The sequence below is a fragment of the Pantherophis guttatus genome, chromosome 1 (genome assembly GCF_059756535.1).
Source record: "Pantherophis guttatus breed Tessera chromosome 1, ASM5975653v1, whole genome shotgun sequence".
NCBI classification, from domain to species: domain Eukaryota; kingdom Metazoa; phylum Chordata; class Lepidosauria; order Squamata; family Colubridae; genus Pantherophis; species Pantherophis guttatus.
The window spans coordinates 3,138,867-3,153,623 of record NC_142063.1 but is presented as its reverse complement, the minus strand read 5'-3'; the positions used below and the strand labels follow the sequence as shown (position 1 = coordinate 3,153,623).

Genomic DNA, 14,757 nt, shown 5'->3' with positions numbered 1-14,757 from the left:
TAGGGTTGAAATGAAGGATCTGGGTGCTCTTTGAATTTGGTTCTTTTCTTGCAGACATGTCATGACCCAACTAGGTAGCATCATCAGCACTAGAAGGGAGTGATATCACTTTCAATGTTACCTAGTTTAGTCAAGAAACATCTGCAAGAAAACAACCATGCGCAGAGAGCACCAAGGACCACTTCAATTTAATTATTTAATCATTCCTAAAATGCATTTCTCATGCATTCAAATAAAATTAAAAATGTAAATTGTAAGACTTGAATTGACGAAGCCATGATACAAATTCATGATAATGTGGGGATGAAATTGAATATTTGATATTACTTCTGATTGCTTAGATCTCCATCCAGGGAACTTATTGAGCTTCTCAGATATAGACCCATCTCCTAGGCTGATTATGATAGAAACCAGGATGTTCTATGTGTGGAGTTCAGCCAATTAGTCCAGGTGTCTTTTTTTTCCAGATTCTTCCCTATCTGAGGAACAGCAAGTTCAACAACAGTGCTGGAGAGGAAGTCTCCTTCTCAGAAAGTGGATTGGTGTCTACTCGTTATGATCTCCTCAACTGGCTTTTCCTCCCCAATCAATCTTTTGTCCCCATGAAAGTTGGGCAAATGGATTCCACGGCTTCCCCAGGACAAGATTTCACCGTTAACTCCGATGAAATCATCTGGGTCACAAAGGTGAGCTAGAAGGAAACATTATAAATTCAGTAAAGGAGTCATTCACTCCAGGGGATGCATAACACTCTTTTCACTGGGAAACCCATTAAATTTTGGAATTTGATGAAAAAACATGCTTTTGAGTTGAACATATTTGAGATTTGACTTCTGAAAAGTCCAAGATGGGGTAAGATTGTGAAGAAATCCTGCTCGAAACTCATTAGAGTAGGCAAGAATGATTTCCATGGATCATTTCCATTCAGTTGAATCCTCACGATTCTCTTTTAGAAAGAGTTTAGCTCCATGTCACAAGCCTTCCTTTGCATTTTGAGGTCCCTGTTCCAATCTCCAGCATCCATTGATGGGTCAGGATTGCATTGGTTTATCCTGGTTTCTGGTAAGCCATTTCCTTTGAAGGCGTTCTAAAGATGGAAAGAGCAATGTACAAATGAATAAATGAAGCATATTCACTGCTGGGGCCACCTACAGTATCTCTCTTCTCTCTTTTAGAAGGTGCCCTTTGCCAGGTGTGGCATGAAGAGGTGCCATGCAGGAGAGAAAAGAAGCGTTCCAGAAGGAAAGCCGGTTTGCTGCTACCAATGTGCCCCTTGTCCAGAAGGAACCATTTCTAATCAGACAGGTAGACTCACTTTAAATGTAGCTCTTCCAGGATCAAGAAAACCAGTGGAAAATATTAATTTTGGAAGGATTTACATGCTTCAATATATTCGTACTTTTGACCCTCTCAATTCATGACTCTAAACTGTACTACCCCACAGGCCTCATAAATTTAATACAGGTTGGTGTCACGGTTCCAAGTAATACACCCATATAAAGCAAAACTCCAAGGCAAGTAGATTCCTCAAAAAATAGCTTTATTGGATATATCATATTGGAACAGATCTGGTGAAAACTGACTCTGAAGGTTCCCACGGTTTTCACCTAATTAAAAGTAAAAGTTTGTCACTTTCTCAAAACAATCAGTCACACATTCCCATCACATTGCTGTCTGGTTGCCTGTCGACATCACTCCACCTTCCTATGACCAGGTGTGAGAATGTCCTTGGTTCCCAAGAAAAAATATATTTTTTTTTGGCTATCAAAATCCCAGCTACATAAAATCCCGCTTCCCTATTACTCAGCTCCAGTATGGCAACATTGAAGCAGTCAAAATTGGCTTCGGTCAGTACAGCTTCAGGGTTGACAGTTGGTCTTCGTGTACAATTCATAGGTTCCCTACTAGGCTTTCTACTCCTACTTTTACATCCCATCAGGACAACCGGACACCAAACTTTTTGTGAATGAATGGGGTGTGAGATTCAAGCTTTAATTTTTACTAAGGACCTTCTTCTTCTATCACAACACTCAGTCTCCCAGGAAATTCATAGACCTGTCAGAGATAGAGCAGATCTATCTACCTTTCCTGAAAAAAAAAAGTTTGAATGAGTGGATTTGAAGTACAAAGTAAAAAGCCGAGATAGTGAGCCAGAGAACAGATCTCTTTTTCTGGCTAACCTATTCCCAGAATTGTCAATATGGATGGATGATTATTTTTTTATGTATAATGGACACTGAAGATATAATTTAATTTCATTGCACAAGGTTCAATGACAATAGTAAACTAAACTAAATTCATAGACATGTCAGAGACAGAGGAAATATATCTATCTTTGTCCGCTAACCCTTCCCTGCAAAAAAGTTTGAATGGGCGGATTTGAAGTATAAAGCAGAAAACAGATCCATTTTTCTAGCTAACCTATTCCCAGCATTGTCAGTATGGATGGATGATTTGCCCTTGTTGATTCTCCATGAAATTCACACTGACTCTTGTTTTCAGATGCAGCTCACTGTGACCCCTGCCCAGAAAACAAATATCCAATCAAGAAGAAGGATCACTGCATTGCCAAGAAGATCCATTTCCTTTCCTATCAAGACAGCCTGGGATACATTTTAGTTTCTCTCGCTCTTTCTCTCTCTGTGATCACATTGGCAGTTCTGGTGATTTTCCGTAAATATCACAACACACCAATTGTCAAGGCCAACAACCGAGATCTCACCTACGTCCTCCTGGTCTCCCTCCTGCTCTGCTTCCTCTGCTCCTTCCTCTTCATTGGTCAACCCAGGAAGCTCACCTGTCTCTTCCGACAAACTGCCTTTGCCATTCTCTTTTCCCTTGCAGTTTCCTCTGTCTTGGCAAAAACTGTCATGGTGGTTCTGGCCTTCATGGCCACCAAGCCAGGGAACAAGACAAGGAAACTCTTAGGAAAACCTCTGACCAACTCCATTGTCTTAGGCTGTCCCCTGGTCCAAGCACTTCTTTGTGCCACCTGGCTGGCAATCTCTCCTCCATTTCCCAACTTTGACTTCCACTCTTTAGTAGGAGAGGCCATCTTGGAATGTAATGAAGGCTCAGCTTTCATGTTTTCCACTGTCCTCTCCTACATGGGTTTTCTGGCCCTCATCAGTTTCACGGTGGCCTTTTTGGCTAGGAAATTGCCTGATAGTTTTAATGAAGCCAAGTTCATTACTTTTAGCATGCTGGTCTTTTGCAGTGTTTGGATCTCCTTTCTCCCTACCTACCTGAGCACCAAAGGGAAGTCCATGGTGGCCGTGGAGATCTTCTCCATCTTGGCCTCTGGGGCTGGTCTCTTGGCTTGTATCTTTTTCCCCAAATGCTACATTATCCTATTTAAACCAAATCTCAATTGTAGAGAGAATATAATGACACATAAAAATCTCTGATGTATATGGGGATGTATGTTTAATTTTGACATTTTAGTTTTTGATTTTTAAAATAAATGATGAGAGAGGTGCTTTTTCCTTAAATAATTCTAAATCAAGTGATGTGCTAATCACAAATTTCTAATAATCAGCAACAAACACCCATCCTTTTATTTTTCATTAATGCCAGTTCTTCCCAGGGAGGCCCCATGATCAACTTGGAAATAAATGATAATAAGGTAAAGATGTTGTTATTACTTTCCAACATGCCTGTTCTCTTTTTTTAATCTGATTGGCTATAAAAATGTGTTGTGTTCACTATTAGTGTTTTTAAGACTTTTTTTCCAATAGATTAGCAAGGGTTTGCCTTTTCCTGCTAATTTTTTCATTCAATTGGTCATTAGTTTTTTTAAAAGGTATGGAGTTTATATGAACCATACTCTTTTAATTTCTATTAACTTAAGTGAGAAAGCTACATTTTTCATCAATAAGATCATGTGATTATTTTCTGGCCCCAGCTTTTCATACCTTATTTATTCTTTGTGACTGTTATGAAGATGGAAGGATGGATGGATGGATGGATGGATGGATGGATGGATGGATGGATAGATAGATAGATAGATAGATAGATAGATAGATAGATAGATAGATAGATAGATAGATAGATAGATAGATGAATACATCATGGCTTGTTCTTTCTTGAACAAATAATTAAACAATTGATTACTGAGTAGGGAGGAAGACCTTGTTTTATGATACTCTCTGATTTCTTTAAAGAAATTAGAGATAAGAGGTCAGGAAATACTTTAAAAAGTGGTTATTTGAGAAGACAAATGTCTTCTACTACTATATGCAGATGATATCTAAGGACTCGAATCATTTCCAAAAATCGTTCCATAGATAGATATACATCCTTGCTATGAGTATGCATTTGAAAAATTATATATCAAAAACCAAGATAGCTGTGTTTGACAGAGAAATTGATATGAACTGTTAACAAGAACACTTTTCACTTTGTTCCAGTGACTGTCTGGAAGAATTCAGTCTTTAGGAAGTGTGTGTGTGTGTGTGTGTGTGTGTGTTACAGCATACAATCAAGATGGGGAAATTGGAGGACTTAAAAACAGTGGTGAAATCCAAATTTTTTTATTACCTGTTCTTTGGGTGTGGCTTGGTGGACGTGGCAGGAGGAGGATACCGCAAAATCTCCATTCTCTCCCCACTCCTGGGGGAAGGATATTGCAAAACCTCCATTCCCACCCCATTCTGGGGCCAGACAGAGATGGTATTTGCTGGTTCTCCAAACTGCTCAAAATTTCCGCTATCGGTTCTCCATAACCTGTCAGAACCTGCTGGATTTCACCCCTACTTAAAAGGCATGGAAATGAATTTAGAAACGTAGAGGGTTCTTGGTTCTGAGGAATGAACTTGATGAAAAAATGAACATGTTAGCAGGAGATTGGCAAAATCATGGTTGGAGGGAGTTCAAAGGAGTCTCCCAAAAGAAAAGCTAGTTTTTATTCGTTGGTGGTGTATACATTTATTCAAACAATGGCTGTCTTCAAGTAGGTGTAAGATCCTGTGGGGCAGTTTGATGGTGGGATGTCAGAACTGCCACTCAAAAGTAAAAGCACCTCCTTCCTTAAATTGGGGAAGGGGTGTAGAGAGGGGGGAAGGTGTGGGTAGAAGTGTAAATCTGAGAAGTGTTCCCAGCACTACCATTCATAAATGTTCCAAGGACCAAATGACACTTTTTGAAATTCTTATTTGTAGTATTGACGATGCTCCCAGATAACAGGGACACTCAGTGGAATAAAACCAATTGATTAATAAATTTTTAAAAAAGAAGGCATATTGGATACTGGGTGAAAATTGGCTGTGGGGATTCCAAATAATATGTCCATTGCAAGCAAAAACACCGAGACAGGTGGAATCCAAAATAAGAATAGCTTTATTGGAAAGATAATATTGGTACATAAAATCTAACTCTTTTGGTCTTCACCGAATTAAAAGTAAAAGTCCTTTGCTCCAGTGTGGCAGCACTGAACCCAGAGGTGGGCTGTTGCCTGGTCAGACCAGTTCAGGGGAACTGGTAGTTCTGACCACCGGCTGGGCCCACCCCCCGGCCCTAGCGCTATTCTGTCCTACATTGCTAACACTCTGGCTCACTGGCCCCACCCGCACAGCCCAGCTGAGTTCCACGCCTCGCCTGCTGTACTCACTGTGGCTGCCTAAAAAGACTTGCAGGGAGTTTGAAGACGCGCACAAGCGAGGTAGGTGAACATTTCTGGTGAACCGGTTGTTAACATATGTGCAGCCCACCTCTGACTGAACCCTCAAGATGGCTTCAGCCAGATCAGCTTCAGGGTTGACATTGGCCAGTACGATGGGATCACTTACTTGAGGAGGGGGATAGCCACAACCTCCTTGAGAGATGCAGGAACAACATCTCTCTCACGGATGAATTTATGCTTGATCCAGTTCCGTTCCTGGTCTGATCCCAATAATAGAGACTTTCTGCTTCCAACCTTTCTTCTTGCCTTCATTTTCTTTGTTGATTTTGTGGCATTCAGACTCTCCACAGCTCAATATCATCCTTTTGAACAAATCGAAGCTTTACAAAAAAACTACCATCACTAACATCTGCTTTTGGAGGAGGAGCTGAGAGCCCAGGAAGACACCCAGAGTGCACAGCAGTCCTAAGCAAGTCATGCAAGATCAAAGATCCAGTGTCCTCAGTGCTGGGAGGACCAATCATCCACAGCTGCTTGATTCTACTAGGATTAAAATGGAGACTGTTCCTCCCCATTCAATAAACTTCGGGTATTAGGGCAAAATCTTGACCTCATTGCTTGGTCAATCACTGGTTGTATAATTCAATACCCTCAGGGTAAGGATGATACTTGACTTTGAAAGGAGAAGGACTCATTGAGGTACCTTGAAAACCAGAGGTTGGGGCTCAGTGTCTCCCCTCCAACTAACACTGAATGGAAAGAGCTCCAGCGAATGGAGAGAACCACATAATACCATGGACACATTCCTATTACCTCTGCCAACCCAGACATTTGCCATTTGGTGATGGTGTCTTTCCCACACCAGTTCACAATTCTGAAGACCTGCTTCCCAAGACAAACACAGCAGGCAAACTTTTCTGATTCCAACTCATTCCTGGAAAATCTTCACATAGAGTTTGATTTAACCTAATACCTTGAGAAATTCTCTTGCCAACTATTAAGGTCTATCGGAAGAATTAGTGTCTAATTACGTCACCTGCCATGTTAGTATTTATAAACCACTTATTCCATCCAAGTGTTGGTATGATTGCCCAGACTTACTAGGATTCAATTGATTGTCAAAGGCCACCATGCCCCATCAACACTTATACTATCCAAACAACCTATGGAAGAGGCCAAACTCCACCTTGTGTGCACATGCTCAGTTTCACATGACTCAAATACACAATTCCACCTTGATTGTCCAGTGCATCTGATCTGTGGATTAATAATAGGAAATCCAAACTCATTTTTCTCTATCTGGTGTATTGCTCATTAAATAAGAAAATTGCTTTTCCATGCAATTATCAGAAGAACGGCAATTTCTAAAGGATCCCCTATGGATTTCTACCCACAAAAATCTTCCAAGTTGAAACCTGCTTTAAATTAAATACTCGGAGTTCTCCCAGTGGAGGCAGGACATGTCACCTTGCCTTGTGTTGTGAAGAGGCAACTTCAGGGTTTGGTGAGACTTGTCTGTCCTTAGTAACCTCTTTGGTCACAGACCATTTACAGGTAAGAGGAAGCACAGTTCAATATAAATTTGCTTTGGGGGCCATCCAGGTGGCACAGACTATCTCTCTTGTGCTAAAGCTCTGCTGAGATTTCAAGGGCTCCCTGCAATTCAGTCTCTGCACACACAAAACACCCTTTTGGTTCCTGATCTAGGAGGAAAGGTGGGAAGAATGACTGGGCTGCCTCTCCTCCTCCTGCTGCTGCTGCTCTTCTGGCTCCTGCCTCCAACTTCTGCTAAGAAGATGCAAACTGGGTGTGTGTTGACAAACACTTTACACACTACGAGAGACTTTTACAGGCCTGGTGATGTCATTATTGGTGGGAATTTTCCCATGGGAACTGTATATTCATTCTACTTCAAATCCTTTAAAAAAAAACCCTCTTCATTTCTGGGGGAGATTTTGTAAGTTTCACTTAAAAATGAAACATGTAAATAATTATTTGGTTTGTTCAAGGACTCTTATCAGAAATATTTGTTCTAGTGAGGTTTGCAATGCCCTAACGTAGTTCAGATGTTTGTGATTTTCTCAATAAAAAACCAAACTCATAAAATAGGCAAGAATTCTCAGTCTTTCCAGGACTCTCAATCAGGAAGCTAATAAACCACCCAAAAAAGTGAGGAAGGACAACACTTTATAAACTGTGCTGGCCTAGTGAAGAAGTTGACTTACAGAATTAATTTGGACAGAAACTCCTGATACAAAACTCAAAGATGAGGTCAACCCATTTACAGTGTCAAGGAGTTGTAAAAAAATCCATCAATTTTGGAATCAGGATTGCTCATAAATGGCCCTTCAGTAAACGTCTGCTGTCCCACCTACTGCTCAACAGTGGTTTCCAGACCTGAAGAAGCTCCTTCAAGAGGGGAGAAAATTAATGAGGGTGGAAGAGAAGCAATTGGGAAGAACTATACGCATTGGAGCAAAGTGAAGAAGGGAGGTCTGATGGAGGAGTATAAAAAAAATCTGTGATATGGATAAACAGGATTTTCTCCTTGCTGTCAAGGCCATTAATCAAGGAACAGCCTTAACAATGAAAAAAACCCAAAGGAATTTGGGAGTTCCTGCTGCAAAGGGTGTTTCTAAAAATGACATGACCTACTCCACACAAGCTTTCCTTAAAATTTCCCTGATGTTTTTCTCACTGTAGAGTCATACCCAAGAACTACCAGCAGTTTGTAGCTTTGATATTTGCAGTCACAGAAGTCAACAAGGATCTGGTTCTCCTCCCCAACATCACCCTTGGCTTCCACATCTATAGCAATTCTCAGGCTCAGAAGGAGATTTCCATAATCAGCCTCTCCCTTCTCTCCACAAGAGGACGAATGGTTCCAGATTACAAATGTGACAGGCAGCACCCTCTACTCTCTGTCATCGGAGATCTCAACCCCAGATCCTCAAGGCAGATGGCCTCCATCTTCAGCATCTTCAAGGTCCCACAGGTAAGAGGGCCTCATTGGATAGAGTATGGGGTAGACAAACAACAAAGCACACAGTGAAGCTAAAGGTGGAAAAGGGGTTTGGGGGACCTATATTTATATTTTTGTGTCGAGATATGTTTTTATAGAAGCCAAAAGTGCTAGATAATGAGATATATTGAAATGTGGTATTTGCCAAGAGGAATTGCTTCCTAATCTATTCTTCATAAAAGTAGTGTAGTTAGAATATTCTCTGTATTAATTTGACATTTCCTTGGCTTTTGACACAATATCACAAGGCAAAATACATAATCTCTTCTTCCTAATATGTATTCCTTCTTCCTAACAAAGCCAGAAAATTAAGTTTGTCACTCAGTGAGCCAATAATCCACATAATGGTGACCCTTAAAATCAAAATCTCACTTTCTCCAGCTAGGCGTTGGCTTTGAGTTCACTCAAGGAGACAGAAGAGTTTATCCTTCCTTCTTCTGGATTAATCCCAGTGAATTTGCTCAGTATGTGGGTTTGGTCCAGCTGCTCCTGCATTTCCAATGGAACTGGGTTGGGCTGGTAGCCCCTGAAGATGACAGAGGAGAACGTTTTGTCTCAAATCTGACGCCAATGCTCCAGGAGAAGGAGATCTGCGTGGCCTTCACTGAAAAGTTGAAATCGGATTTTCTTAATACTCCAATGATGAAAATACTGCATATTTCGGAGACTTGGTATAAAGCTGAAGTGATTGTTCTATTTGGAGACCCCAATTGTATTAAAAATGTACAGGTGGTAATGGGTATCTATGAATATTTGAGAAAGACATCATTTCGGAAAGTTTGGATCTTAACTTCCCATTGGAAACTTAGTGTGGTGGGGAATCAAGACGTATCAAAAGTAGTAAAGCCCTTCCATGGGGCTTTGCATTTGAGGCCCCACACTGGGGATGTGTCAGAATTCAGCCGTTTCCTCCTGTCTTTAGACCCCTTGAAGCCACAAGGGGACGTCTTTCTCCCTCCATGTTGGGAAAGGTTGTTTCTCTGCATGATGGACACTCCAGGCAGGATCTTTCCAAAGGGGGAGAAAAAAATGTACAGGAAGGGAGAATTTACAAAGTTTACCTTCTTACATTTTTGAAACAAGCATGGAAGGTGAGAGTTACAATATCTATAATGCCATTTATGCTGTGGCACAAGCATTACATGCAATGCATGGATCTGGAGCACAACCAACCATGATGAGGCTTGGAAAGAGGATCTCAAATATTCAGTCATGGTAGGTAATCCCAGTGACTTTTTATTTGATCCACAGATCAGATAAATGATAGGTAGTTGTCTAGGTAGAAAACTATCTTTATGCATTTCTTGATTTACTGATTACATATCTGTATGTAAAATCTATCTCAGAAGAGATTAAGATAGCAATTATTGAAAACTGTCATTTGAATTAAGTGAGAGGTTTTTGTTGAAAAGAGATAGATGGTGGAAAAAGAGAATTAAACTAAACCGATTATTCATAAGAGCAAAGAGCTTCCTAGAAGTTCCTGGAAGGACATCAGTGGTTGCCTGAGAGTGTGCCATTTCTTGCACTGCTTTGTTTGTTGTGTTAAGCTTCTGTCAAGCTCAGCATATGCAGAAGAACTCAACATGGTCCTAATCTGAGTACCTTAGATTTGATTGCTTAGATCTCCATCATTTAGCTTCTCAGATATAGACCCATCTCCTAGGCTGATGGCCATGATATCATGATAGAAACCAGGATGTCCTATGTGTGGTGTTCAGCCAATTAATCCAGCTGTCTTTTCTTTCAGGTTCTTCCCTATCTGAGGAACATCAAGTTCAACAACAGTGCTGGAGAGGAAATCTCCTTTTCAGAAAGTACATTGGTGTCTGATTGTTATGATCTTCTTAACTGGCTTTTCCTCCCCAATCAATCTTTTGTCCCCATGAAAGTTGGGCAAATAGATTCCACAGCTTCCCAAGGACAAGATTTGACCATTAACTCCGATGAAATCATCTGGGCCACAAAGGTGAGCTGGAAGGAAAGGTAAATTCAGCAAAGGATTCATTCATTCCAGAGGATGCACATCACTGGGAAACAATAAAAGTCAGGAATTTGATGAAAAAATATGCTTTTGAGTTGAACACATTTGAGATTTGATTTCTGAAAAGTTCAAGATGGGGTAAGATTGGGAAGAATTTTTGCTTGAAACCCTGGACACCATAAAAGCAGGCAGAAATGATTTCCATGGACCGTTTCCATTCAGTTGGATCCTCACGATTCTTTCTTTTAGAAAAGCTCTAGCTCCATGTCACAAACCTTCCTTGGCAGTTTGAGGTCCCAGTTCCAATCTCCAGAGTCCATTGGTGGGTCAGGATTGCATTGGCTTATCCTGGTTTCTGGTAAACCATTTCCTTTGAAGGCGTTCTAAAGATGGAAAGAGCAATGTACAAATGAATAAATGAAGCATATTCACTGCTGGGGCCACCTACAGTATCTCTCTTCTCTTTTTTAGAAGGTGCCCTTTGCCAGGTGTGGCATGAAAAGGTGCCATGCAGGAGAGAAAAGAAGCGTTCCAGAAGGAAAGCCGGTTTGCTGCTACCAATGTGCCCCTTGTCCAGAAGGAACCATTTCTAATCAGACAGGTAGACTCATTTTAAATGTAGCTCTTCCAGGATCAAGAAAACCAGTGGAAAATATTAATTTTGGAAGGATTTACATGCTTCAGTATATTCATACTTTTCAGCAGACCCTCTCAATTCATGACTCTAAATTGTACTACTCCATAGGCCACTTTTCTTGCCCCTCAGAAATTTAATACAGGTTGGTGACAGGGTTCCAGGTAATAGACACATATCAAGCAAAACTCCAAAGCAGGTAGATTCCTCAAAGAATAGCTTTATTGGATATATCATATTGGCACAGATCTCGTGAAAACTGACTCTGATTGTTCCTACAGTTTACACGTAATTAAAAGTAAAAGTTTATCATTTTCTCAAAGCAATCCAGTCACATGGTCCAATCATGTTGCTGCCTGATTGCCTGTTGAGAAGTATTTTGTTTTGGCTACAAAATCCCAGCTATCTAAAATCCCCGCTCCTTATCCCTCAGCTCCAGTGTGACAACATTGAAGCTGTCAAAAATGGCTTCCGTCAGCTCAGCTTCAGGGTTGACAGTTGGTTTTGGAGCACAATTCATGGGTTCCCTACAAGTCTTTCTACTCCTACTTTTACATCCCATCAGAAAAACAAGACCCCAATCTTTTTGTGAAAGAATGTGGAGTGAGATTCAAGCTTTAATTTTTATTAAGAACCTTCTTTTTCTATCAGAACACTTGATATCCCAGGAAATTCATAGGCCTGTCAGAGACAGAGCAGATCATCTATCTATATCTGCTAACCCTTCCCTGCAAAAAAAGTTTGAATCGGTGGATTCAAAGCATAAAGCAAAGATGTTGAGCCAGAGAGCCAGTTTTTATGGTTGATCTATTCCCTATCAGCGTTCCAGAAACCCCCCCAGCTCCAAGTAAAGACTCTGAGAAGCATTTTCAAAGTTCTATTTACTAGAATAGGTAAACTGGCACATCTGGGAAAACCTGAATCTAAAAGGTCCGGGTTTTCCCTCAGTAAATCAAAACCCCCGAAACCATCCCCTTAGTCAATCACATGCTCCAATCTACCGCCGTCCCATCTCGAGACATCACTCCGACCACTCCTTCTCCAGATGCAGGATCGCCCTGACCTTGACTGACAGGAAGAATGCTATTATGTCTACAGGCAACCCCTCTACTAACCCCCCTCCCGCCTACTTTCCTACACATGAGAAAGTGGCAGCATGGAAGTTTCCGGGGTAATATTGCTTCCAATGCTGACATTCCCAGCATTGTCAGTATGGATGGATGATTTGTCCTTGTTGATTCACCATGAAATTCACCCTGACTTTTGATTTCAGATGCAGCTCACTGTGACCCCTGCCCAGAAAACCAATATCCCAACAAGGAGAAGGATCACTGCATTGCCAAGAAGATCCACTTCCTTTCCTATCAAGACAGCCTGGGATACATTTTAGTTTCTCTCGCTCTTTCTCTCTCTGTGATCACATTGGCAGTTCTGGTGATTTTCCATAAAAATCACAACACACCAATTGTCACGGCCAACAACCGAGATCTCACCTACATCCTCCTGGTCTCCCTCCTGCTCTGCTTCTTCTGCTCTTTCCTCTTCATTGGTCAACCCAAGAAGCTCACTTGTCTCTTCCGACAAACTGCCTTTGCCATTCTCTTTTCCCTTGCAGTTTCCTCCATCTTGGCAAAAACTATCATGGTGGTTCTGGCCTTCATGGCCACCAAGCCAGGGAACAAGACAAGGAAACTCTTAGGAAAACCTCTGATGAACTCCATTGTCATAGCCTGTCCCCTGGTCCAAGCAGTTCTTTGTGCCACCTGGCTGGCAACCTCTCCCCCATTGCCCAACTTTGACTTCCACTCTTTAGTAGAAGAGGCCATCTTGGAATGTAATGAAGGTTCAGCTTTGATGTTTTATGTTGTTCTCATCTATCTGGGTTTCCTGGCCCTTGTCAGTTTTTCTGTGGCCTTTCTGGCTAGGAAATTGCCTGACAGCTTCAATGAAGCCAAGTTCATTACTTTTAGCATGCTGGTCTTTTGCAGTGTTTGGATCACCTTCCTCCCCACCTACCTGAGCACCAAAGGGAAGTCCATGGTGGCCGTGGAGATATTCTCCATCTTGGCCTCTGGGGCTGGTCTCTTGGCTTGCATCTTTTTCCCCAAATGCTATATTATCCTATTTAAACCCAATCTGAATTGTAGAGAGAATATAATGAGGCACAAGGATCTCTGATTATAATCCCTGATTACAAATATGAAACACATTTATATTGACATCCAATTTACACACAGGTGACTCCAGCTGGATTACAACATTAAAAATCACAACATAAAAACCCATTGAAATGCCTCATTCCACCCTCATTTATGCAGGGTTTATGAGGTTTCATTTTGATTTTGGACATTTTTCAAATTCATCTCATTTCTTTAAAAAAGAGGAAATGATGGAGGACTTGTCCCTTAAACAATTGGAAATCAAGTGATGTGAGGAATCTCAGAATGTCTGTTAATCTGCAACGATCACCCCCTTTTTTCATTAATGCTATTTGTCCCAAAGATCAACTTGATAATAAACATTGATATTGTATATCTGGATATTAGTTTCCAAAATGATAATTTCCCATTTTATTAATTTTAATCAAAATATATATTTAAAAATATGTTGGGTTTGTTTCACTCTCAGTGTTTTTAACCTTGTTCCCTTCCACTGATTCCTTTGCTGAATTTCCTACTGAAATTTTCTTTCAATTGACTATTAGAGATTTTTTTTAATTCTAGCATTGAAATGAACCATATTGTTTTATTCTCTATTATGTTAATTGAGAAATTAATAAATAAGATCATGTGAAATTGATATTCATGGATATTTTCCTGCTCTTGCTCCCTTCTTAATATTTCTTTCAAATATTACGAAGAAGGAAGGTGGATGGATGGATGGATGGATGGATGGATGGATGGATGGATGGAAGGAAGGAAGAAAGGGAGGGAGGGAGGGAGGGAGGGAAGGAAGGAAGGGTGAAGTTAAATGCAATGTATTGTGAGTAGTAAGAAAGATATGGTTGTCTGATAGTCTCTTGCTTATTCAATGAACTTACAGGTAAGAATACAGGACATGCTTAACGGTTGGTTATTTGGGCATGCAAATGTCTGTTTACTCTTATATACAGTGCACAGTATGGTCTCTGAGAACTCAAATGATTTGCCATAAATGTTCATAGATTTGGTATATATATTCTCACTATGGGTAAGTATTTGAAAAGTAATATACACAACAACAAGATGGTTGTGATTTATGGGGAAATGGAATGAACAAGAAGCAAGAAATGGAACGAACAGCTTTAAGGAAGCCCTTGTCAGACAGCTGCACAATCTCTGTGTCCCAGTGACTGCCTGGACCAATTCAGTCTTTATAACAGATGGGAAAATGAAGGGAACAATGATAAGGTCTGCAGATAGGTGCAGAAACAAAGAAATGATTCAACAGAGGGAAAAAGGCTAATGATCAAAATCAGAATAGAGGTGGAAGGGACCTTAAAGGTCTTCTGGTCCAGC

The 14,757-nt window shown here is 40.7% G+C and overlaps 2 protein-coding genes across 2 annotated transcripts; both read left to right on the top strand.

The window, feature by feature from the left end:
• The first annotated feature begins 602 nt into the window (after positions 1 to 602).
• LOC148116246 (vomeronasal type-2 receptor 26-like) lies at positions 603 to 3,698 on the top strand. Its single transcript, XM_087883533.1, has 3 exons — positions 603 to 686; positions 1,176 to 1,305; positions 2,503 to 3,698. The coding sequence occupies exons 1-3, from the start codon at positions 603 to 605 to the stop codon at positions 3,405 to 3,407; spliced, it is 1,119 nt and encodes a 372-aa protein (XP_087739659.1). The 3' UTR covers positions 3,408 to 3,698.
• Positions 3,699 to 10,527: 6,829 nt separating this feature from the next.
• LOC132709792 (vomeronasal type-2 receptor 26-like) lies at positions 10,528 to 14,059 on the top strand. The gene is made up of 3 exons (XM_087883532.1): positions 10,528 to 10,611; positions 11,098 to 11,227; positions 12,534 to 14,059. Exons 1-3 carry the CDS (start codon positions 10,528 to 10,530, stop codon positions 13,436 to 13,438), a joined length of 1,119 nt encoding a protein of 372 aa, XP_087739658.1. The 3' UTR covers positions 13,439 to 14,059.
• Positions 14,060 to 14,757: the final 698 nt, after the last annotated feature.